This window comes from Balaenoptera borealis (assembly GCF_965194805.1).
Source record: "Balaenoptera borealis genome assembly, chromosome: X".
Lineage (NCBI taxonomy): Eukaryota > Metazoa > Chordata > Mammalia > Artiodactyla > Balaenopteridae > Balaenoptera > Balaenoptera borealis.
In genome coordinates this window covers 71,966,020-71,992,661 of record NC_138881.1, presented here as the reverse complement: position 1 = coordinate 71,992,661, position 26,642 = coordinate 71,966,020, and the positions used below count along the sequence as shown (strand labels likewise).

At 34.6% G+C, this 26,642-nt stretch overlaps 1 protein-coding gene across 1 annotated transcript in view; it reads left to right on the top strand.

Annotated features, from left to right (window-relative positions):
* CHM (CHM Rab escort protein) overlaps positions 1 to 26,642 on the top strand; it is a 181,099-nt gene that overhangs the window by 141,140 nt on the left and 13,317 nt on the right. The window contains exon 13 of the mRNA XM_082377225.1: positions 25,143 to 25,241. Coding sequence (XP_082233351.1) covers positions 25,143 to 25,241 — 99 coding nt within the window. The remainder of the gene's footprint in view (positions 1 to 25,142; positions 25,242 to 26,642) is intronic.

The window sequence follows — 26,642 nt, the reverse complement described above, 5'->3', positions numbered from 1 at the left end:
TGCCTCCTACAACATATTTCTTAAAGATGTTTCAGTAAGTTGAAATCAGCATGTATACATTAGCCATCACTATGCCTAGACCTAAACTGTACTTGTGGGGTTTATAAAGGAACAGAGGCTGACTTTCCTGATTTGAAGTATTCATAATCTTACTGCACATCTAATGGAACAAGGCAATATTAACTGTGTGCTCTGGTAGGCATATCAGGATAGATAAAGATGAATACAACATAGGCCCTGAACTTCGAGGACTCACAATCTAGTGGGACAGATAAGACAAACACAGAAGTAGCTGTAAGAGGCAGACTATTAAAATACCACAAGAGAGGTACCAACAAACTAGACACTAGAGAGTCATAGGAGGAAAACATAACAGTATCATTAGCTAGGATGTTTTTAAATTCTATAAACTTATATTAAGTTTTACTGAAACTGTTACATGAATTATGAGAAGCAGAAGACTAATCTGGTTTGGCCTAGTCAAGGAACACTTGACTATGTTTACAAGTGTAGTGCTATTACTTAAAAACAATGACAAAAATGTGGTCAAAGAGAAGTGAGAGCTTGATGCCAGCAGGGAGAGGGAAGAAAACTTATCCAATATTGCTGTAATCCTAAATTTCCATTTGAAAAAGTAGCTCAGAGAAGGTTTTTTTCCTTTTATAGTGATACAGGTAAGTCTTTACCATGGCAGCTATCCGTATTATTTTTCCCCTATTACTTTAGCCAGTTTTTGTGTGTGTCTTTTTATCTGTGTTAGCATCTTAAGTATAAAATAAAACTGCACATTTTTAGTTTTCTAAATTGCATTTATTTTATGTTTGTGAATATTTTTGTAAATTTATTTTATTGATTATTTTTCTATGTGAAATATTTCGTATTCCCAGTCTAATAATGCACATTCACTGTTGACAATTTGGAAGATGTAAAAAAAGAAAAGTAAAATTACTATAATCTTTCTACCTAGAAATGATAAATACTTGATTATGTTTGTCTTTTTTTGTTTGTGTATGCATGTATATTTTCATAAAAATGCAATACTAATTTATACACTGTTTTATAATCTGCTTTTTAAAAGGACTTAATAATGCAACAAAAATCTTTTTGCATGTCTATGATGTAATTTTCAATGATTGTGGATATGCCATTTTTATTTAATCCCATGATGTTGGATTGTTTTGAAAATTTTTACTTGATAGTGCTGTAACAAACAGCCATCTTTATAAGTAAATATTTGTGAGCATCCATTATTTTTTGTAAGATTTTTTTTTAGTGGAATTATTGGGTCAAAGTGTATGGATTTTTTTAAAATTTTGGAATAATTATAGATTTATAGGAATTTGCAAAGATAGTACAGAAAAGTCCCATGTATCCTTCATCCAGTTTCTTCCAATATAGTGTGATATCAAAACCAGGAATGTGACACTGGTACAATGTGTGTATGCAGTTTTATCACATGTGTAGATTCTTATGACATTACCACAAGGATCCCTGTTGTTGCCCTTTTATAGCCACAACCAAATCCCTCCTTCCCCACACCTGTTACCTAATCCCTGGCAACCACTAATCCTTTTTCCGTCTCAATAATTTTGCCATTTTGAGAATGTCATATAAAAGGAATCATACAGTATGTAATCTTTTGAGATTGACTTTTTTCACTCGGTGTAATTTCGTTAAGGATCAACCAACTTGTTGCATGTATCAATAGTTCATTCCTGTTTATTGCAGAGTAGTATTCCATGGTAAGGTATACTTTCTTCTGGCCTTCATGGTTTCTCATGAGAAATCTGCTGTTGTTTGTTTTTCCCCTACAGCTAGTGTTTGTTTGTTTGTTTTTCTCTGAAGGCTGCTTTCAAGATTTTTTCTTAGTCTTTAATTTTGGAATTAAATTAATTCCAAAATTAATTAATTTTGGAATTAAATTTTGAATTTGTGCAGTTTCTTGAATCTGCAGGCTTATATATTTTGTCAAATTTGGGAAATTTTCATCCTTTATTTCTTTGAGTACTTTTCAGCCAACCCTCTTTCTCCTCCTTCTTCTGGGAGGAAACATGTCTATTAGATCTTTCACTATAGTTCCACATGTCTCTGAGGCTCTGTTCATTTTTTTTATTCAAAGATATTTATTACACCTATTGACAGCAGTGTACCCTGCTAGACACAGTGGATTATATGAAGGAGTATAGCCAAAGTGTAACAAAACTAAGATAGTATTGATACAGAGAGTACAAAGATAGTACAAAGAGCAAGAAGAGCCCAAACTACATGTATTTCTGTTCATGTTCATATAGTCTATTTTCTCTCTTTTGTTCATATTGTGTCATGTTTCTACAGTTCTACTTTTAAGTTCACTGATTCTTTCGTCTGTGCATTCCATTCTGCTCTTGGACCCATCCATTATGTTTTAAAATTTTAATTATTACATTTTTGGTTTAAAATTTTCCATTTGGTTCTTCTTTAAATCTTCTACTTGTTACTTGTGGAATGCATCAGGATTTTCAGAACTCTAGTGAAGAAGCAGGTATCAGGAGACAACTAACCCATGATTGATTAGAACAAGAATTCATTACTAAGATGGAACGAACTGATGAGGGATGGTTGTGACTTTTTATTTTTTAGAGTACTGTTAATGTTTTAATGTTCTTTTTTTCTGGATTTAAGGAACCCTTTTTTTTCTTAAGCTATCTATAAATTATAATGATTATGTATATTGTGCTTTGTAAACAGAAATGAACAATTTATCTTTCTTTGCTGAGACAGTTTGTTTCATTTGTTTCCAGCATGTATGTTTGTAATTGGTCATTGATGCTTTTTTTTTTTTTTTTTTTTTGGCTGAGTTGGGTCTTCAATGCTGCACACGAGCTTTCTCTAGTTGCGGTGAGCAGGGGCTACTCTTCGTTGTAGTGCGCGGGCTTCTCATTGCGGTGGCTTCTCTTGTTGCAGAGCACGGGCTCTAGGCACGCGGGCTTCAGTAGTTGCGGTGTGTGGGCTCAGTAGTTGTGGCGCATGGGCTCAGTTAGTTGTGGCTCATGGACTCTAGAGCACAGGCTCAGTAGTTGTGGTGCACGGACTTAGTTGCTCTGCGGCATGTGGGATCTTCCCAGACCAGGGATCAAACCCTTGTCCCCTGCATTGGCAGGCGTATTCTTAACCACTGCGCCACCAGGGAAGTCCCTGATGCACTTTTATGATTGCTACATTAAATATTCAGACAAGTACAGCAGCTGTGTCATGTTGGCATCTGCTGATTGTCTTTTCTTATTCAAGTTGAGGTTTTCCTGGTTCTTGGTATAATGAGTAATTTTGGATTGATACCCAGGCATTTTTGTTATATAATGGGACTTAGATCTTATTCTTAGGCTTCCTCTGACACTGCTCTGGTGGGGAAAGGGAGTGCTCCCTTGTTACTGCCAGGTGGACATGGAAGTCCTGGTTCCCCACTTGGCCTCTCCTGGCACCCAGAGGTTGGAGAACTTCCTTATTACTGCTGAGTGATTGTAGTGCCAGCTCTCCACTAGGCCTCCACTCAGTCCAACCTGGCTAGGAGGAGCAGCAGTGTCTCGACACTGCTCCCCACATGGCCTCAATGACACCGTGGGGAGAAGGTGTGGCCTCATTACTCAGGCAATGGTGAGAGACTTCACTCTCCATTTGGCCTCCTATGATACCACCACAGTGGGGCTGGGGAGCGGTCCTCATTACTGCTGGGTAGGGGTGAAAATCTAGGATCCCATCATGGTCTCTGCTGACATGGTAGAGGATGGGGACTGTTTCTCCTTGTGGGGATGAAAGTCCTGGCTCCATACTTGGCCTTCTTTGACACCACCCTACCAGGGAGGTTGGGGCACCTCATTACAGCCTGGTGAAGAGTGGAAGTCTACACTCCCCATTCAACCTTTAATGGTGAGTGTAGAGGTGGGGCCTTGGTTTTTTTCTATGGTCTTTGACTGGGGTAGAACAACTATTGTCTAAAAGTTTTCTATCTTGCTAGGTTGCCCCTTTCCTGGTCTTCTGACTAATGAGAGTAGACTTTTGTTGGGGCTTTGTTTGTCTGAGTCCATTGATGTTTCTTGCTTGCCAGTTTCTCTGGTAACCAGTCTGAGATATATGAGGCAAAAAGAGAACCCAGGGAGGGACTTCCCCAGTGGCACAGTGTTTAAGAATCCGACTGCTAATGCAGGGGACACAGGTTCAAACCCTGGTTCAGTAAGATCCCACATGCTGTGGAGCAACTAAGCCCATGAGCCACAACTACTGAGCCTGCCCTCTATAGCCCGCGAGCCATAACTACTAAGCCTGCACGCCACAACTACTGAAGCTCGCGCGCCTAGAGTCTGTGCTCCACAACAAGAGAAGCCACCACAATGAGAAGCCCACACACCACACCGAAGAGTAACCCCTGCTCGCCGCAACTAGGGAAAGCCCACACACAGCAATGAAGACCCAACGCAGCCAAAAGTTAATTAATTCATTAATTAATTTTAAAAAACAAAAGAAAACCCAGGGAACTCTGCCATTTTGTTGGCCCCCTTTGGTCCCAAGGTCCCTAGCTGGTCTGCTTTTCTTCTCTGTACTTCAGGGTTTTCTTATGTTTGTTTTATATATTATGTCCAAGATTTTTAGCTGCAGTTAGCAAGAGCAATAGAGAAGAGTACCTTTACTCCATCTTTCTGGAAATGGAAGTCCCAAAGTTTCTGGAGTTTTTAGGGCTTTTGATATATAATGTCAAATTGCCCCTCTCCCAAAGTTGTATCAACTTACATATCCAATGGTAGTTTTTTTTTTTTTTTTTTTTTTTTAATTAATTTATTTATTTATTTATTTTTGGCTGTGTTGGGTCTTCGTTTCTGTGCGAGGGCTTTCTCTAGTCGCGGCGAGCGGGGGCCACTCTTCATCGCGGTGCGCGGGCCTCTCACTATCGCGGCCTCTCCTGTTGCGGAGCACAGGCTCCAGATGCGCAGGCTCAGTAGTTGTGGCTCACAGGCCCAGTTGCTCTGCGGTATGTGGGATCTTCCCAGACCAGGGCTCGAACCCGTGTCCCCTGCATTGGCAGGCAGATTCTCAACCACTGCGCCACCAGGGAAGCCCCCAATGGTAGTTTATAAGCAAACATGTCTGTTTCTCTAAACAAACAAGAGCACTGGGTATTATCTTATCAAATCTCCATTGCCAGTTTGAAAGTAGAAAATATTTTGTTTAAATGTGTATTTAATAATTCATGAAGTTGACCATCCTTTCTTAGTGTTTATTGGGTATTTATACTTTTTCTATGAATCCCTTATTCATTTCATTTGTCTATTGATTATTCTTTTCTTATCAACTTATAAGCACAATATAAACATTAAGGGTAAAATAATAATTAAAAATAAACATTCATGAAAAGCTGCTCAACATCACTAATTATTAGAGAAATGCAAATCAACACTACAATGAGGTATCACCTCACACTGGTTAGAATGGCCATCATCAAAAAATCTACAAACAATAAATGCTGCAGAGGGTGTGGAGAAAAAGGAACCTTCCTACACTGTTGGTGGGAATAGAAAGTGGTACAGCCACTATGGAGAACAGTATGGAGGTTCCTTAAAAAACTAAAAATAGAGCTGCCATATGATCCAGCAATCCAACTCCTGGCCATATACCCGGAGAAACCCATAATTCAAAAGAATACATGCACCTCAATGTTTATTGCAGCACTATTTACAATAGCCAGGACATGGAAGCAACCTAAATGTCCATCAACAGAGGAATAGATAAAGAAGATGTGGTACATATATACAATGGGATATTACTCAGCCATAAAAAAAATGAAATAATGCTATTCGCAGTGACATGGATGGACCTAGAGATTGTCATACTGAGTGAAATAAGTCAGAGAAAGACAGATGTCACATGATATCGCTTATATGTGGAATCTAAAAAAAAATGGTACAAATGAGCCTATTTACAAAACAGAAGTTGAGTCACAGATGTAGAAAACAAACTTGTGGTTACCAAGGGGAAAGGAGGGGGGAAGAGATAAATTGGGAGATTGGGATTGACATATACACACTACTATATATAAAATAGATAACTAATAAGAACCTACTGCATAGCACAGGGAACTCTATTCAATACTCTGTAATGACCTATATGGGAATAGAATCTAAAAAAGAGTGGATATATGTGTATGTATAACTGACTCACTTGGCTGTACAGCAGAAACTAGCACAACATTGTAAATCAACTATACTCCAATAAAAAAATTAAGTAAAAAACTAAATAAAACATAAAACATAAACCTGATTATTTCACCATAAAAAAATAAACGTTAAGGGTATCAACCCTTGGTCTTAGGTGTTACAAGTATGTTTCTTGGTTCACTAAGCGTTTTTTAAAACATAGGTTAAGTAGAGGGCATTACCCTAGGTCTTGGGAGTAAGGTGGAAAGTGATAAATAATCCATAATCTCTGGAAGCTTTAAATTTACTGGGGAAGAGAAAAGCAACAACAAATAAACTAAAAATGAAAACAAAAACACAGTAAGCAAAGCAAGGTAGCATAAACTAAGGATACAAGCAATGAGTGTTAAATGCAGGAGAAGCCACTGTGGTCTAAAATGATCTAAGAATTCTTCAAGAAAAATATGGAACATGATCCTAGCCTTAAAAATGGTATATAAGAAACTTTGTGGTTTCATGTTAACTATAATGATAACATAAAGTTTGCTTATATAAATTTTCTGTCATGAGTAAATTTTTTGAACTAATTTTGTATTGTGAGGGATGAACCTATTTGTGGGTTTATATATACATATGCAGACACATATGTGTATTTATAGGTACATCACTGTATAGGAAACAAATTCCAAAGAGTATATGCCAAAATAGTCATAACAGTGGTTATCCCTAAATGGTGGGAAGACAAGTAACTAACTTTTAGTTGTTTTTTTTTATTTGTTTACCTTGATTTTCTGATTTCTCTACAGTATGAATTAAAAACAGATTTAACTGGTTATACCACAAAGATAAAGGATCATATTACAGACATGTATAATAGTGTAACCAAAATTTGACATACTATACCAGATGTTTGTTATAATTTTGATTATGTACAGTTGAATCCACAGTTTGGGGTGTTTATTTCCAGGCTGCTACAATATAAAAATGTTTCAAGTGGTCATTAAATTTGAGCATTTTTCTTTATGCTTCATTACTACCAAACCTTCCTACTTTGATACATAATTTCCTGAAATTTTAAACCACTTTTCCAAATTGCCTCACAACATACTAATCAGTGACCCATCTTAAGTTAGCCCTTTCCCATGTGGCTCCTTCCTTCTTTGTCATTTGGATTCTGTTCCTGCTTAATTCATTTATTTATGTGTGTGTATACTTTCCCATCCCCAAACCTCTTCTTCAGGTCAGCTCATTCAGGAAAGTCTTTCTAATGATTGAGAAGGACAAAGCATGTATCTTTGTGTTCTGTAGTCATATGTAGCATGAAGTGGTACTGTGACCTTCACATTTTTTAAAAAAAGCAATATCTTAGTTATTTTAAACATCGCCGGGACATTTCCTTGGAATTTTGACATTGTTAAATTTCCAATATATTCTTTGGGGGAAACACTAAAATGCATTTCACATGTATGTATTTGTCTTAGTAGCTTTCTCATATAATAGAGTTATATTTATTCATGGAATCACTATAGAGGTCAAGGAACTTCCCTCATATTATTAAATTCTCCAGAGTTCAATGTTATGTGGTAAGAAATGGTGGTAGGACATCTCTGCACTTTCCAAATATAGGAGATCCCCGCCTTTGGATGAAGTGTATTCTTTGACAGTATCTGGTAAACAATTTGTGGTGAGGAAAACTTTTGTCTACTCACCCCTGCATTTCACACAGAGACTGTCATAAGCTTCGTAAGGGTTGGCCTTGCGGACCAGTTAAATGCCTGTTCATCCTTCAAATCTTAGTTCAAATATTATCACCTTCCCCTGCCTCATTCATGTACTTAGGCTTTTGCTCCTCTATTTAGGTAGAACTCAAACTTCTTTCTAAGTTAACATTTATTACAATTTAATAATAATGATAATTAACATTTATCAAGTACTTAATATATGCAGGCGCTGTTCTAAGTACTTCACATGGATTAACTTAATTTATCCCTCGCAACAAATCTGAGATAGGTGCCATTGTCTTTTCTATTATTCAGATAAGGAAACTGAGACACAGAATAGGTAAATGATTCACCCAAGGTCACAGATTTAGTAAGAGGGAGAAGCAGAATTTGAACCCGGACAGTCTGACTCTAGGGCTTACACTTTTAACCACCATGCTATACTGTTTCTCAGAGTAGTTGTAGCATAATTAGCTTTACATTTCTTATCCAATATGAGGAACAGAACCATGGCTTGCCATTTCTATTCCTAGAACTTAAGTATTGGGTTGGCCAAAAAGTACCTTTGGTTTTTAAGTAAAAATAAGACACATTTTTCATTTTCACCAAGAGCTTTATTGAACAATGTATTCACCCTTTTGTTCCACTACCTTCTGCCATTTTTCAGGCAACTTCATAATTCCATCTTCCCAAAACTTTTTATCTTTTTGAGCAAAGAACTGTTCCAGGTGCCTTTTACAGTCTTCCGGGGAATTGACACTTTTTCCATTAAGAGAGTTTTGTGAAGACCGAAATAAATGGAATCCGAAGGTGCAACGCCTGGTGAATACGGCGGATGAATCAGAACTTCCCAGCCAAGCTGTAACAGTTTTTGCCTGGTCATCAGAAAAACATGTGGTCTTGCGGTATCCTGATGGAAGATTATGCATTTTCTGTTTACTATTTCCAGATGCTTTTTGTCGAGTGCTGCTTTCAGTTGGTCTAATGGGGAGCAGTACTTGTTGGAATTAATCGTTTGGTTTTCTGGAAGGAGCTCAGAATAGAGGACTCCCTTCCAATCCCACCATATACACAGCATCACCTTCTTTGGATGAAGACCGGCCTTTGGTGTGGTTGGTGGTGGTTCATTTAGCTTGCCCCACAATCTCTTTCCTTCCACATTATAGTACAGTATCCACTTTTCATCGCCTGTCACAATTTGTTTTAAAAACGGAACGTTTCAGTAGAGAATCGCATGCGGAAATACGGTCAAGAAGGTTTTTTTCCCTTAACTTGTGGAACCCAAACATCAAAGCGATTAACATAACCAAGCTGATGCAAATGATTTTCAACACTTGATGTGGATATTTTGAGTATGTCGGCTATCTCCCACATGGTATAACGTTTATTGTTCTCAATTAATGTCTCGATTTGATCACTATCAACTTCAACTGGTCTACCTGACCGTGGAGCATCTTCCAGCGAGAAATCTCCAGCACAAAACTTCGCAAACCACTTTTGACATGTTCAGATCAGTCACAGCACCTTCTCCATACACTGCACAAATCTTTTTGTGCGTTTCAGTTGCATTTTTACCTTTCTTGAAATAATAAAGCATAATATGCTGAAAATTGCTTTTTTTCTTCCATGTTCAATATTAAAATTGCTACACAAAAATTCACCAATTTTGATAAGTCTTTCGCAAATGCACACTGATATGACAGCTCTCACATACAATCTAAGAAAACTGTTTTGAATGAAGTTAAAGACAACTAAGTGCTACTAGAGCCATCTTATGGAAAAAACCAAATGAACCTTTTGGTCAACCCAATATGTACATTATGCTTAGTACTTTGAGTAAAAAAAAACAAAAACAAAAAAAACTACCTGCAAAGTCTTGTTTCTAAAGTGACATTTTCTAACTTTAAAGCTAAAAATCTAAAGTTTCTTAGAAATGTTTTACCCACTAGCAAATGAAAAACAAAGGATTTTAAAGCACTCTGTCTTAATATGTCATGAAATTGAAATGAAAAATTATTTTAATTATTTGTTTTCTAGTTCATGTACCTAATGTTGTGGGAATCAATTTCCAGCTTGACTTTATAGGAAATTTAAGGAGCATACTGGTATAGTGGAGAGAATATTGGCCCAAGAGTCTACAGAATTACTACTTCCAATTAGTTATTTACCCTTGAACAAATTTCTTATTTTCTTGTGTCTTGGTTTCTTCATTAGAAGTTGGGGATGGGAGTTAGTCTAAAGAATTTAGAAAGATCCCATACAAATCGAACACCCTCAATGGTCAGATTTTGCATGTGTGTGCAAAAAGCCACCTGTCCTGTATACGTTTTTAATAATGTATGTGACAGTATTTTAAGCAAAATAGCTAAGATCCTTTTTCTTTTAAAGCTGTCTCCAACTTTCTCACTTCTTTTTTCTGTGATTAAATTATCTTACAGACCTTTGCTATAGCTTAATCAATTTATAAATATAAAGCCAGCAGTATAGACAAATGGACTGGTTTTGGTTTTTCAGTCTCAATAGTAAGGCAGCTTATTCCAGGAAGGTTGACTGAAAGAGGTAAATTCGAATTTATTATTTATAGGTTGCCTTGTTCCAGAGAAAAAAAGAAGTTCATGTTCATTTTTAAATCTTGTATGCTTTCTTCCTATAGTGACATGCATGTATTTAAAAAGTCCTAGTTAATAGTTTTAATAGAGTTAATACTTTATATGGTATATTAAGGAGATTTAAGAAATACACTGAGATAGAAACTGACATCACCATTCACTCACTTTTATTACTTAATTAAAGTTTGGCTTCTTTTTTTCCTCCTCCTTTTCTTATGTTTTGGGCCTGTTCACAGACTTTCAGGAGCAATTTGTAACTTGGACGTTAAAGTCTTTAAAAGTGTATTTTCTGATTGCTGCCCTAATTGAGTCATTCATGTCACAACTAGTCACAAGTTGTTCTGCTCTTGGTAATTACTTTCTCTTCTGAAACAGAACTACTCTGATAATATAACAGAAGACTTTAAACCACGCTTTCCTTTTCTCTTGATTTTTTTTTTTTTGTTTTAAGTCAGGAAAAAGAAAAAAAAAGACTATGCCATGTGTTTATTTTATGTATCCAAACCTGTTCCCAGCTCATTTTATTTTCCTTTTGAAGCTCCCTGATTATAGACAAATTTCTAGCTTACAGTGTTACATAGTCATTCTCTTCTCTCTACTTTTACTTCTAAATCTCTTTTAAGAGTTTTGTCTTTTTTCCTGAACCTTTTGAATAAAGCATATCCTGAACCCAATAGAACAGGTTTTTAAAATTTATATAATTGTTTCTTCATAGAAAATTTTCATTATTTCCCAGGTCAAGCACCAAGAAGTGAAAGTGCTGAATATTTATGGTGTAAGAACCCACCTTTTGAGGGAGGAGTACTATAGAATTTGACATTACTCATACTTGGAAAAAAAAGTATCTTCAGAAGAATTTATCACAATTAGGATTCTTGAGAGAAGACTTTTTACTATTCTGTCTGAATGTTCTTGTTTTTATATATCTAGGTTAGCTATGTTGTGGTTTTCTCATATTTATACTAATTACAATGTTGAGCTGTTAATGATCATCCATGTGCTCATCATTTTGTAGAAATCAAAAAATAAAATATTATAGTATTAGAATAAATTCTAAATGTTGTGTAAATTTGATATTTTTTAGTCATTAAGTGGGTTTTACTGTGGCTTATTTTCCCTTAAAACTGTTACTTAAGTAGACAAATACATCTAGACTTTGGTCCCATTTTATAAATGATAGGCACATAATAATCAGTATTGCCAGCTGAGTGGAACCAAAAGCCTTCACTTGTTCTAAAAATTGAGGCTGTAATGTTGAAATCATAATCTAAACTCATCATTCTTCCTCTTGGAAGAATCACTTGAAGACAAATGTTGGCAACCACTGTAACTAATGCAGTTGTACCTGAGTAAATCAAACATAATCAAAATATATACCATTGAGGCTTGAGACTTGAATTCATTCCTCAAAGTTAATAAAATGAAATGTGTAGAAAAAAATGATGTGAAGTTTGGTGATTTATAGTTCAGTTGTTTAACAGTGAAATGCATTTTAAAGATACATTATTCATGAGCAAATTAGCTTGTTTGTAAGACATACGACAAAATTATGGCTTCTAGACAAAAAATAGGAATTGTTTAGTAAAAGTTTGTCTTTTTTAATTGAAGTATAGTTGATTTACAGTGTTTCAGATGTTCAGCAAAGTGATTCAGCTATATATATATTCTTTTTCAGATTCTTTTCTATTATAGGTTATTACAAGATATTGAATATAGCTCCCTGTGCTATACAGTAGGTCCTTAAGTCTTTTTTTACTTTAAATACTGGGTTTGGGTTTTATTGAAGCCTAACTCTAGTATAGTCCATTCTTCATTAGCCATAGCAATCTATATCTAATGATTTATTTTCCTTTTTAATGATGTTATTGATTTCAAAGGTGTTTTTCTCCACTTAAATAAATATGAGAAAACAAAGGAATTTAAATTTGTCACAGGTACTCTGCTCTTAGTTAATGAAGGTTTTATGTTATTCTTTCTGAGCACATACTAAGTACTCATTGACTAATTCTGGTACTCAGTTTATCTTTACCTCTGTTGAGTATCTACTGCTCAAACTTGCTCATTCTTGAATCAGCACCAGCTTTTACTTTCTTCCCATTGAGAACAGGGTAGAAATTTGTGACCTTTTACAGTATAATTCAGGGTTGACCAATACTCTGGTACTTTATATTAAATATTTTTCAATTGCTGTGTTGCATTCAGTGAAGCAGACATAAAATTCATTTTGTAGTCTTTGTCGAAGACAATCTTATATTAATGTTTTAGACATTGTGTAATAAGCTAGAACATATAATTCTCTCAATATTTTCAATTTGTAAACAATTTTAATTTTTCTTTTTACAAATCACATATTTTAGACTTTTTAATTCTTCATCTAATGCTATGTCAATACTGCACTGCACCGTAGTCTTTAAGTATGTGGCCAAGAATGTACTTAAGACATTAAAATGCCTTAAATTCACTTTCACCTTTTAGTCTTCTTAATTTAAGAAATTTTCATGGCTTATATTTGGCTTGATTTAGAATTTGTAAAACCGTAAGTGTACAATCGAAGTTTACCTTCAGGTACTATGGAGATAGTGTATAGTTCAGTTAACAAGAAAGATGCATTCTAACGATACAGTATTGTATGGTAGTTGAGAACAGTCTGGGTTCAAATCCCAGCTCTTTTACATACTAGTTGGATTGACCTTAGGCAAATTACTTAATCTCTCTGTGCCTCAGCTTCCTTATCTATAAAATAGGGATGATGATAGTACCTACCTCAGGATTGTTACCAGGATCAAATTCATGTGAACAGTGTATGGCACTTATAAGTGCTCAGTACATATTAGTTTTTACTTAAAAATTGATCACCAGAGTTAGAGAGATCGTAGGAACCATAGAGGTGTGTTCCAAAAACATGGATGAATACTCTTGGACACATGTGTTGGTGAACTGAGCCAGTGATTATCCGCATTTATTTCAGAATAATTTCCTGCTCCAAAAGCAGACTTCTGATCTGCGTACAGACCAGAAATGCCTGGCAGAGATGCCTTCTAAGGAAACTGGAAATACCGTTTGTTCAAAATGAAAATATTTTAAGTGACTTGTTAAATGAGTTTTCATTACAATGGAATTGAGGTTAGATAGGAGAAGTTTGAGAGCCAGTTAGAAATATCAATTAGCTTGTAAATACTGGTCAGTAATGCATCATTTTTTTAGCACCCCCTAGGGTGCTGTAGTCTCCTCAAATGCATTCTTCAGATAGCCGAAATGTATCCTTTCAGGATTGAAATTTATTAGGATTGAAGTTTTTTAATAATTACCTTCCTAGCATGTTTCACACATTTCCTTTGCCATAGTATACTGAATATATGAAACATAATTTAACCTTTTTTTGTTTGTTTGTTTTGTTTTCTGGTCCCTAACTTTTTTTAATTTAATTTTTATTGGAGTATAGTTGATTTACAATGTTGTGTTAGTTTCAGGTGCACAGCAAAGTGAATCACTTATACATATACATATATCCATTCTTTTTTAGATTCTGTTCCCATATAGGCCATTACAGAGTATTGAGTAGAGTTCCCTGTGCTATACAGTAGGTCCTTACTAGTTACCTATTTTATATATAGTTAACCTTTTTCTTATAATTTAGGGATATTGTGAACATTATTTATTATATTTCATTGTAATCCAGCGATGCCCTTGAGGCCTATTGAGGTGTTTAGGTCTATTTGTTCCTATGCTAAATGACCCTAGACTGTCATGCTTCTATCATTTCTTGCATCTACATTTTATATGTCTTCCTCCAGCTGTTTTCATGCAACTGTCAGGATGTTCTTTCTGGCTGCTCTTTCCACACACTGCTCTTCCCCCTTATTTGCTACTTGGAATCTGCAGAGGGCCAGAAAACAAGATAGCCAAGCTTGTTGAAATTGATGTAATATTAACCAAGTCCTGAGAAAGTGGTTGTGTTAGTCTATGGGTATTGTAACATCTGCCTTGGGTGCTGAAGCCTTTCTTCGGGGGGGTTGGGCACACTTCCTGATTCTTGATTGTGGATGAAATGCTTCTGAATAAATGAGGTCTTACTGTAATTGCAATATAAACAGAGGTCAATATTGGTTAAGTGTATTTGATACACTAATAGCAAATCATTGTTATTCATTAATGTAGGGGTTTTCTAAGCAACCCTAGGTTAGCCTAGTTATTTTATCTTTTTAAAGTAGTAATGTTACATTTTTTTAATCTGTAAATCAATTTAACTTCCCCTCCCTTCAGGTAATTTGATTCAAGTTTTAAGATTTTTAAATATTTGAAATTTATTTATTATGTTTGCCAAAGGTGAACAAGTTATATTTTTCACACACATAGTGCATCTTTCAAAACATACCTTACATCTTTATTTTCAACTCATCCTTTTTTATATCCTAACTGAATCTAATATGGAATTTATTTTCTTCTTCTAAAATAATTTGTAATTGAGCAAAACATCATCTCTGTAGCCCTTCCATTTGACATTCAGTTTCATTCTTTTACAGTACTTTTTCATATTCTAAGCAGCTTGAAAGCTCTATTTTTGTGTACATGATCCGTCAGTAACAGCTGCTTTATTCTGGGATTTGATGTTACAGGATGTTATTTATCTGTGATATGATTATATATTTATGAATACATAGTGTGAATATATATTTATGAATATATAGCGTGAATATATACACATATGTATATATATACACATAAGTATATATATAAATGGATAATCAAGAATTTTATGTAGGTACTGGTTTATATAATCTTTTCTGCTTTTATGATTCTTTAAAGAAAATGTTATATACCTTTCATAAAAATGAGTTTAGATAATGATTTAACACAATCATTGGTGCCTTTTTTCTTTTCTCTTTTATTAGTATTGTCATGAAGCACGGATTTGATCTTGCGAATAAACTGATATTTCCTAGTGATCTTAAGTTGACATTCAAGGGTTTGTTTTTTGTTTTGTTTTGTTTTTTCCATTAAATTCTATTGAGAAAGTGCAAACTGACTCTGGAGTTACTCTGGAGTTTTTCATGGTTGGATTCAGAAACCAAACTGTGTGCCATATGTCATCAAACTCAGTTCCTCACTTGGTATCATAAAGAAAATGTGTTTCTGACCTTTTCTATCTTACTGACACAGTCATATTCTTACTTGGACTATATTACATAAATGACATTTGGCCTTTATGCCTATATGAAAGACAAGTTATGAGCCACATCGATCCCTATGTACGTAAATTATTTAGTCCTAGTTAGGTTGCCCAACAAAATGCACTTGTTGACTAGCCCGTACGTAAAGTTTCTTTAAATTCATTTGGAACCATTTTGCTTACTTGTATGACTGCTGTGTGTGATAGTCTCAGAAGCTTGAGAAATAGAGTTCCTATTTTTTTCAGCAAGCATTCATTTAGGTTTTACATTCACATTTGTAATGTCATCAGTTTTTGGGTTAACATCTGTCATCATTGAAAGAATCATGGCTGATGAGTATGAAGTTAGATTCATAAAACTTTAGAACTAGAAGAAGTCTTGTAGTTGGAACTAATTCCACTCCTTCCATTTAATCATGAGAACACTGAGGCCAGAGAGATAAACTGACTTGGCCAAATTGATACAAAGACCAAAGTAATACCAGACCTGCATAGCCATCCTCTACTGTGTCACCCTGCTACTGCACATTAGACTTCTCACTTTTGTCACTTTTAAATGTGTACATTATTATTGTTGTGCAAATTCTGAGTAGAAATCCCACTTTCCGTGTGTTTCGAAACAACAACTTGTAAGAAGGCAGTCATTTGTGTGAGAAATGGGTGTTCCAAACCCAGTTTTAGAGAACTGAAAGTGTGTTATTTCTGGTTTGTGTTGAGTGATGTCTGACTTCTGAGTTTCAGATGCTCTTGTTTCAGTGGTGCTGATTGTGACTGGCACTCCATTCACCAAAGTTTTTCAGTTATTACCCTTATGCTATGGTCTATGAATTAAAACTTCTTTTGTAGTTTCTTTTTTTTTTAAGTTGAAGTATAGTTGGTTTACAATGTTGTGTTAGTTCCTGGTGTGCAGCAAAGTGATGCAGTTATATATATGTATATGTGTGTGTATGTATATACATATATATACACACACATATATATATATAACTTCTTTCTCAGATTTTTTTCCATTATAGGTTATTACAAAATATTGAATATAGTTCCCTGTGCTATAAAGTAGGGCGTTGTTGTTTATCTGTTTTATATTTAGTAGTGTTTATCTGTTGATTCCAAGCTCCTAATTTATCCCTCCTCCACCTTTCCCCTTTGGTAACTATAAGTTTGTTTTCCATGTCTGTGAGTCTGTTTCTGTTTTGTAAATAAATTCATTTGTGTCATTTTTTAGATTCCACATATAAGTGATATCATATGATATTTGTCTTTCTCTTTCTGACTTACTTCACTTAGTATGATCATCTCCAAGTCCATCCATGTTGCTGCAAATGGCATTATTTCATTCTCTTTTTCATGACTGAGTAATATTCCATTGTATATGTATACCACATCTTCTTTTTCCATTCATCTGTTGATGGAAACTTAGGTTGCTTCCATGTCTTGGCTATTATAAATAGTGCTGCTGTGAACACTGGGGTGCATGTATCTTTTCAAATTAGAGTTTTCTTCAGATATATGCCCAGCAGTGGGATTGCTGGATCATATGGTAGTTCTATTTTTAGTTTTTTAAGGAACCTCCATACTGTTCTCCATAGTGGTTGTACCAATTTATATTCCCAACAGAGTAGGAGGGTTCTCTTTTCTCCACCCCCTCTCCAGCATTTATTATTTGTAGACTTTTCGATGATGGTCATTCTGACTGGTGCGAGGTGGTACCTCATTGTAGTTTTGATTTCCATTTCTCTAATTTTTTTTTGGAGTATAGTGGATTTACAATGTTGGGTGACTTTCTCCTGTACAGCAAAGTGAATCAGTTATAAATATACATATATCCACTCTTTTTTTAGATTCTTTTCCCATGTAGGCCATTACAGAGTATTGAGTAAAGTTCCCTGTGCTATACACTAGGTCCTTACTAATTATCTATTTTATATATAGTAGTGTGTATATGTCAATCCCAATCTCCCAGTTTATCCCTCCTTCCCTTTCCCCCCAGTAGCCATAAGATTGTTTTCTACATCTGTGACTCTATTTCAGTTCTATAAATAAGTTCATTTGTACCATTTTTTTTAGATTCCACATATAAGTGATATCATATGATATTTGTCTTTCTCTGTCTGACTTACTTCACTCAGTATGACAATCTCTAGGTCCATCCATGTTGTTGCAACTGGCATTATTTTGCTCTTATTCAATTTTATATATATACCACATCTTCTTTATCCATTCCTCTGTTGATGGACATTTAGGTTGCTTCCATGACCTGGCTATTGTAAATAGTGCTGCAATGAACATTGGGGTGCATGTATCCTTTCAAATAACAGTTTTCTTCGGGTATATGCCCAGGAGTGAGATTGCTGAATCATATGGTAGCTCTATTTTTAGTTTTTTAAGGAACCTCCATACTGTTCTCCATAGTGGCTGTACCAATTTGCATTCCCACCAACAGTGTAGAAGGGCTCCCTTTTCTCCACACCCACTGCAGCATTTATTGTTTGTAGATTTTTTGATGATGGCCATTCTGACTAGTGTGAGGTGATACCTCATTGTAGTTTTGATTTGCATTTGTCTAATAATTAGCGATGTTGAGCATCTTTTCATGTGCTTCTTGGCCATCTGTATGTCTTCTTTGGAGAAATGTCTATTTAGATCTTCCACCCATTTTTTGATCAGTTTTTGTTGTTGTTTTTGTTATTGAGCTGCATGAGCTGTTTGTATATTTTGGAGTTAATCCCTTGTTGGTTGCTTTGTTTGCAAATATTTTCTCCCATTCTGCGGGTTGTCAATTCATTTTGTTTATGGTTTCCTTTGCTGTGCAAAATCTTTTAAGTTTCATTAGGTCCCATTTGTTTATTTTTGTTTTTATTTTCATTACACTAAGAGGTGGATCCAAAAAGATATTGCTGCGATTTATATAAAAGAGTGTTCTCCCTAGGTTTTCCTCTATGAATTTTATAGTATCCGGCCTTACATTTAGGTCTTTAATCCATACTGAGTTTATTTTTGTGTATAGTGTCAAAGAATGTTCTAATTTCATTCTTTTACATGTAGCTGTCCTGTTTACCCAGCACCACTTATTGAAGAGACTGTCTTTTCTCCATTGTATATTCTTGCCTCCTTTGTCATAGATTAATTGAACATAGGTGCATGGATTTATTTCTGGACATTGTATCCTGTTCCTATATTTCTGTTTTTGTGCCAGTACCATACTGTCTTGATTACTGTAGCTTTGTAGAATAGTCTGAAGTCAGGGAGCCTGATTCCTCCAGCTCCATTTTTCTTTCTCAAGATTGCTTTGGCTATTTGCGGTCTTCTGTGTTTCCATACAAAGTTTGAAATTTTTTGTTCTAGTTCTGTAAAAAATGCCATTGATAATTTGATAGGGATTGCATTGAATCTGTAGATTCCTTTGGGTTGTCTAGTCATTTTCACAGTATTGATTCTTCCAGTCCAAGAACATGGTATATCTCTCTATCTGTTTGTGTCATCTTTTATTTCTTTCATTAGTATCTTATAGTTTTCTGAGTACAAGTTTTTTTGCCTCCTTAAGTAGATTTATTCCTAGATATTTTATTCTTTTTGATGTGATGGTAAATGGGATTGTTTCCTTAATCTCTCTTTCTGATCTTTCATTATTAGTGTATAGCAAGAGATTTCTGTATCTTGCATCTCTAGCAAATTCATTGATGAGCTCTAGGAGTTTTCTGGTAGCATCTTTAGGATTTTCTCTGTATAGGATCATGTCATCTGCAAATAGTGACAGTTTTACTTCTTTTCCAATTTGGATTCATTTTATTTCTTTTTCTTCTCTGATTGTCATGGCCAGGACTTCCAAAACTATGTTGAATAAAAGTGGCAAGAGAGGACATCCTTGTCTTGTTCCTGATCTTAGAGGAAATGCTTTCAGCTTTTTACCATTGAGTATGATGTTAGCTGTGGGTTTGTCATATATGGCCTCTGTTAGGTTGAGGTAATTTCCCTCTTTGCCCACTTTCTGGAGAGTTTTTATCATAAATGGGTGTTGAATTTTGTCAAAAGTTTTTTCTGCATCTATTGAGATGATCATATGGTTTTTATTCTTCAGTTTGTTAATGTGGTGTATCACATTGATTGCTTTGCATATATTGTACAATCCTTGCATCCCTGGGATAAACCCCACTTGATCATGGTGTATGACCCTTTTAATGTGCTGTTGGATTCTGTTTTCTAGTATTTTGTTGAGGATTTTTGCATCTATGTTCATCAGTGATTTTGGCCTGTGATTTTCCTTTTTTATAATATCTTTCTCTGGTTTTGGTATCAGGGTGATGGTGGCCTCGTAGAATGAGCTTGAGAGTGTTCCTTCCTCTGCAGTTTTTTGGAAGAGTTTGAGAAGAATAGGTATTAACTCTTCTCTAAATGTTTAATGGAATTCCCGTGTGAAGCCATCTGGTCCTGGACTCTGTTGGAAGTTTTTAAATTCAGTACTTGTGATTGGTCTGTTCATATTTTCTGTTTCGTCCTGGTTCAGTCTTGGAACATTGTAACTTTCTAAGAATTTGTCCATTTCTTCCAGGTTGTCCATTTTATTGGCATATAGTTGCTTGTGGTAGTCTCTTATGATCTTTTGTATTTCTGTGGTGTCAGTTGTAACTTCTCCTTTTTCATTTCTAATTTTATTGATTTGAGTCATCTCCTGTTTATTTATTTATTTATTTTGATGAGTCTGGCTAAAGGTTTATCAATTTTATCAATTTTATCTTCTCAAAGAACCAGCTTTTAGTTTCATTGATCTTTTCTGTTGTTTTCTTTGTTTCTATTTCATTTATTTCAGCTCTGATCTTTATGATTGCTTTCCTTCTACTAACTTTGGGTTTTGTTTGTTATTCTTTCTCTGGTTGCTTAAGGTGTAAGGTTAGGTGTTTATTTGAGTTTTTCTTGTTTCCTGAGGTAAGATTGTATTGCTGTAAACTTGCCTCTTAGAACTGCTTTTGTTGCATCCCATAGGTTTTGGATCGTCGTGTTTTTGTTGTCATTTGTTTCTAGGTATTTTTTGATTTCCTCTTTGATTTCTTCGGTGAACCATTGGTTGTTTAGTAATGTATTGTTTAGTCTCCACGTGTTTGTGTTTTTACAGTTTTTTTTCCTGTAGTTTATTTCTAATCTCACAGTGTTGTGGTCAGAGAAGATGCTTGGTATGATTTCAGTTTTCTTAAATTTACTGAGGCTTGATTTGTGGCCCAGTATGTGATCTTCCTGGAGACTGTTCCATGTGCACTTGAGAAAAAAATGTATTCTGCTGCTTTCAGATGGAATGCTCTATAAATATCAACTAAATCCATCTGGTCTAATGTGCCACTTAAGACCTGTGTTTCCTTATTGATATTCTGTCTGGATGATCTGTCCATTGGTGTAAGTGGGTTGTTAAAGTCCCCCCACTATTATTGTGTTACTGTCGATTTTCCCTTTTATGGCTGTTAGCATTTGGCTTATATGTTGAGGTGCTCCCACATTTCTCTAATAATTAATGATGTTATGCATTTTGTCATGTGCCTTTTGGCCATATGTATGTCTTCTTTGGAGAAATGTCTATTTAGGTCTGCCCATTTTTTGATTGGGTTGTTTGTTTCTTGATATTGGGCTGTGTAATTTTTTGTATGTTTTGGAAATTAAGCCCTTATTGGTCACATCACTTGCAAATATTTTCTCCCATTCCGTAGATTGTCTTTTCACTTTGTTTTGCACAGCTTTTGCTGTGCAAAAGCTTATAAATTTGAATAGGATATTTTGCAGTTTCTTTAATGCCAATACAAAGCTAAATATATTGCCAAGACAAGAATTGTGATAGAGAACACATTTTGTCATCTTTTAGCCCATTAAGCCTTTAAGCAGTTGCTAAATGAAGTAAAAGGAGCATACTTTATAAAAGATAGAGTCAAGGTTTAAACCGTTTTTTGAGTCAGTTATTATCTCACATGATGCCAGTGGCTAATGTTTCCAGTTCTATTTCACCTTCCACAATCTTAGTTATAGTTGTTAATTGGCACTAATGAATGTGATACTTTTAGGAAAGCAGGTGCCCCATCTGATCTAATTTGTGGTCATTTTTAGCATTTACTGAGCAAGTTAGTTTCGTGGAGAGGAGTTAAGGTCACAGAATAGAAAGGAGCATTTTACACAGAGTTAAATTTTCGTAGAAATATGACAACATGTTATATAGGTATGGTTTTGCAATTACATTAACACCTTAAGGTATTGAAACCTTTTTGCTCATGTACCCCTCAAACACGTATAATTTGACATATACAGTTTTTCATCATAAGATTCAAATAATCACCAAGAGTGTAGTTTCTAACATTATAAATGTTGGTATGTAATGGTAAAGTGGTAACATCACCCCTTTAAATGTATTCAATGGAATTTAAGTATCAGAGATATTTGATACCCACTATCACCCACTTCAAATAATAAATGGAAATAGATTTTTTTTTAATTTCCGAAAACAGTAAGCTTAAAAAAATTCCTTCTGGATTCAGTAATTAATCCAATTATATTTGTGCAAAATTAATCAAACTATCATAAATATATTACAGTTTTGATAAAGGATTATTAAACACAAAGTAAATTTCTTGAAATGCATTGCTTAATAAAATTGCAGGAGGCGAGGTTGAGCACCTGGACAGTGACTCCCTTAGAGTTATTTACCTTGTGGAAAGTCCTCTTGTATCTTTATACACCTCCCAGTTTGAATGTTGCTGCCTTAAGTGACTAGCTGCACCTTCTACGGGAGATTATTACAGTTACACAACATTGTTCAGTGACTAAGAGCAGGCACCCTAGAGTCAGACCACGTGGGCTTGAATTCCAGCTCTGAGCCCCAGCTCTTCCTTTTAGTAATTGCATAACTTTGAGAAATCTGCTTAACTCCACTGTTCCTCTGTTTTCTCACCTGTAAAATGAAGATAATAGTTGGCTATTGCACAGGTAAAATGAAATAATACTTCTGACATGCTTAGGGTAGTGTCTGACACATGCAAGTTCACCATACAGTAAATTCTAGATAATCTTTTAAATTCTTTTGAGAATTTTAAAGATATATCTTAAAGCGTCTGTGAGCATTTCTCAGGCAGATTTAAATAATTTGAGGATTATCCACTTATGCTTTCCTTACTTCTACCATGGTCAGTCAGATAATTTTTCCACACTTCATATAAGTAACTAGTAAAATTTTCCCTATGCATGTGTATGCATACATATATTTGTATGCACATGTATGTCTTCCTAAGACTGTGAGTACTTAATGTCTGCTCATGGCAGGGAAGCGAATTGTCTTTAGCCACAAATGTTTATTAAACACCTATTGAAAAGTAAAAGTTACATTCGACAAAGAGGAAAACTGACTCTAAAACTTGCCCTTGCTAAAGACTTATGAGCTGTATGAAGATTAATAAACCAATTTTGAAAATAATCTGAATTTTAAAAAAATAATACAATCAACCTCTGATTTGAAAAGAAGCAATAAATTGAGAGTAACCTATACAAGGAAGTGACATAGATAACAGGAAAAGCGGGTAATAAGCAGGGAGAAAAAATAGTTGTTCGTATCTTAAATTTGTAAATGAATTAATAATGTAGCATCTAAGCAGAATCAAGGTATTAGAATTCAAGGTATAGATGTCTTTAATTTTTCCTTCTAAGAATTGTAATAAAACTTATTAAGTACAAGATGATAATCTGACTTTATTACTAGAAATTTTTGCTAGCATTCCATGAACTGAATGAACTCTGTTACACTGTTAGGAAACATAAGGATATAGTTACTCTGGTGTATTTCTTTTATATATCCTGATTTATAGAACTAGTAGTTTACCGTTAAGATATTTTTGAAAATATACTGTTTTATTTATATTCATGTTCATCTGCTTTTCCCCCTAGTGTACGTTAATTGAATAGGAACGAACTGGAAAATTGAGAACTTTGACATGAACGTTGGTATTTTGTGAGACTGTGGGATAATAGAGACAGAACAGTTTCTCTCAAGTGTTACATCAGAGATTTCTGCCTTTATAGTTATATACTCTGTTTAATTCAGCATTTATCTAGGGACTTTAAACTCCCTCCCTACCAAAGTTATATTGCATTTGAAAATTTTAAGTTCATTAGGAATAATTTTGTAGTAAAGGTTATTATACCTTTTGAAATACTGTATATCCTTCAGTATCCCAGAACCAATGGGAATCATTGTTATATTCATATAAAAACATTGCTTAAATAAGGTAGATATTTTATTAGGCCATACATAAGACAGGAACTTTCTTAGAATATCACTTTCTTTGGTGCACCTGGAAAAAAATACTACAAAATTTGATTTTAGCTCACATGGTTATTAAGAGTCCCTTTATGCTTAGATATATTTTAGAGTAGAATGTGGAATTAATTTTAATAAAGAGAATTCTATTCTGATGTTGCGCTTCCATGATAAACTTTGAACCATGTTCCTGGGGTTTAAAAAAGTCTACTAGCCTAAAGTAAACTTTTAGAAAAGGAGTGCATGTACTTCTCTACTGGTGTTTTAGGAGTAGGAATGTCTCAGTTCTTATACTTTTCTCTAATATATATTCTTTCTGCCATAATTCTGTTCTGCCCTAAACCCTTTCCAAAACCACAAGAATTACTCCGATTTAGGGATCCCCTTAGTTCTTCCTTTCAGTATGTTGAACCTTTTGTCCTTCCTTTGCCCTTTGTATGTAGGCCTTTAGGAATTCTAAGTGCCTTAGGCTACAGTATTTCACTTCTGTGAAGGACCTTTTTTGTACATGATATTCTCTAACCCAAACATTCTCTGAGGTCTAGGCCCCATGAACCTGTAAATGCAAAACAAAGTGATTTGGAAATCCTGAAAATATTACACAAGTTTTGACTTGTGCCATATTATGGACTTTTAAGTATATGTATGATTCAAACTAAGCTAACAGTGTTCCCTAAAAAACTTTCTTAGAGAACCCTATAATGAATAGATGATTTGTTTTTAACTTATCAGTAAAGCTTGTATAAATGGGTTTTTCTGTCTGAAGAATATTGTGTGTTCTCTAGGTAAAAAAAATAGTCCACTTTTAGTTTTTTTTATACAATATCTTGCTTAGCAATCCTTTATCCACCCTCGTTGGGAATGTTATAAGGATAGCTTAAGCTCTTTCTATGAATAAATGGTTTCCTAAGCTTTTTTATCTTGCTGGTTTTACATAACCATCAACTGGTACTTAGTCTTGAGTCTTAGTGTGCTCCCTCTTGGTTATTAGTTAACATATATTTTCACTATTTTTTTAACACACATAGCATATTGTTATGGTTTTTACATGTCCCCCATCACTAGATTATAAAGTTCTTAAAGGCAGGAGCCATGACATGCTTGGCTCTATTCCGCATGGCACCAGCTTAGTGCCTTGAATATGAGTACACAGTGAAATTTGTGATAAGCAGGAACTCAAAATATTTTTTTTTTAAACAGATTTGGTTCATTTGACTTGTACATCTTCTAAAACAGCAAGAGAAGATTTAGAACCAGTTGTGCAGAAATTGTTTACTCCATATACCGAAAAGGAGATAGGTAAGAACAATAATCAGTGATTCATGATGGAAAGGTAACGTGACCACTTTATTCCTCTTTAGAGATCTCAGGAAGGTTTCTGCAACCTGAATTGAAAGGTGATGTATTCAGCACCAGTGCTTACATGTTTTACTAGGATGACTAAGCACATTCTCTTCCTAAAAATGGGGAGATATTTATAATGATAAGGGAAAAAGCTACATCTCACACACAATGTATATAATTAAGTGCAAAAACATACATTTATATGTGTACATACTCATATGCATAGAAAAAAGACTGTCAGGAAATCTCTCAATTTTGGTGGGATTATGTATAATTTTTTTTTCCTTTTAATTTTCTTTATTTTATAGATGTTGTATGAAGAGCATATATTCCTTTATCAGAAAAAGTTATCTTCATTTATAAAGAAAAAAAAAAACTTATTTCAACTGAGAGAAGTTTCAGCTATTAATTGGCAAACATAGGAATCCTTCCTAACCAATAATTGTCTTTTCATGCATAGCATGCTAGTGATGTGATAAATATTTAGCTTTCAAAACATATATGCCACTTTGCTGCCTACTCATGGTGGAAAGATGCTTTTCAACCACGAATTTTTAAACTTTTCTCCCTGCATCATAGGGTAGCCCTTGTAGCTGTGAATGGAGCAAATTGTAGTGAATTCTATGTGTAGGTGATCAAAACATGGCCTGATGGATCTTATTCATTTATATGAAGTGACGGTGATTTTCATTAAGGATTTGGATGTCCACTTGAATCCTGGCCAGTTCATTAATTCATATATCTTCATTTTCTTTGGATGTTATGTTTGTTCAGGCAACCATTTATTTACCCCTACCTATTGTATTTCCTTTTAGTTCATCTTCTGTGTGTCTTGTTTGTTTTCTTTGCAAGATAGTGCATAAAGGGGCATTTACATTTACATAGGAAAACAAACTGCTCCATTCTCAGGAGCTAATATCAATATAATTAATTTTTTGGGGGGCTGCTTGAATCAAATTCTGCAATCTGAAAATTTACTTCACTTTAGTTTGGAATTTAATTTGTTTCATATTTACTTTTTTTTTTCATTGGAAAGTCTCATATAAATGTATTGTTAAAAATTTGATTGCAGAGTTACGGTACACAATAATATTCCTAAATGTAAAATGGAATCATAGTTTTATCTTTGGCTTTAGTTACCTTGCTTATAAAAACTCAGAATTCCTTCTTTATTTCTGAATTTTTTCATAACTTTTGGTTGTAATTTCATTGTGTGGTGGTCCCAAATAATATACTAAATTTGAATATTGTATCATTGCTCTTCACTTTTTAAATGCATTTTCTTTTTTTAAAAATCGAGATGGGGAAATTACATATTCATTACTTAGCATCCTCTAGCCATTTTAGATTTTTAAA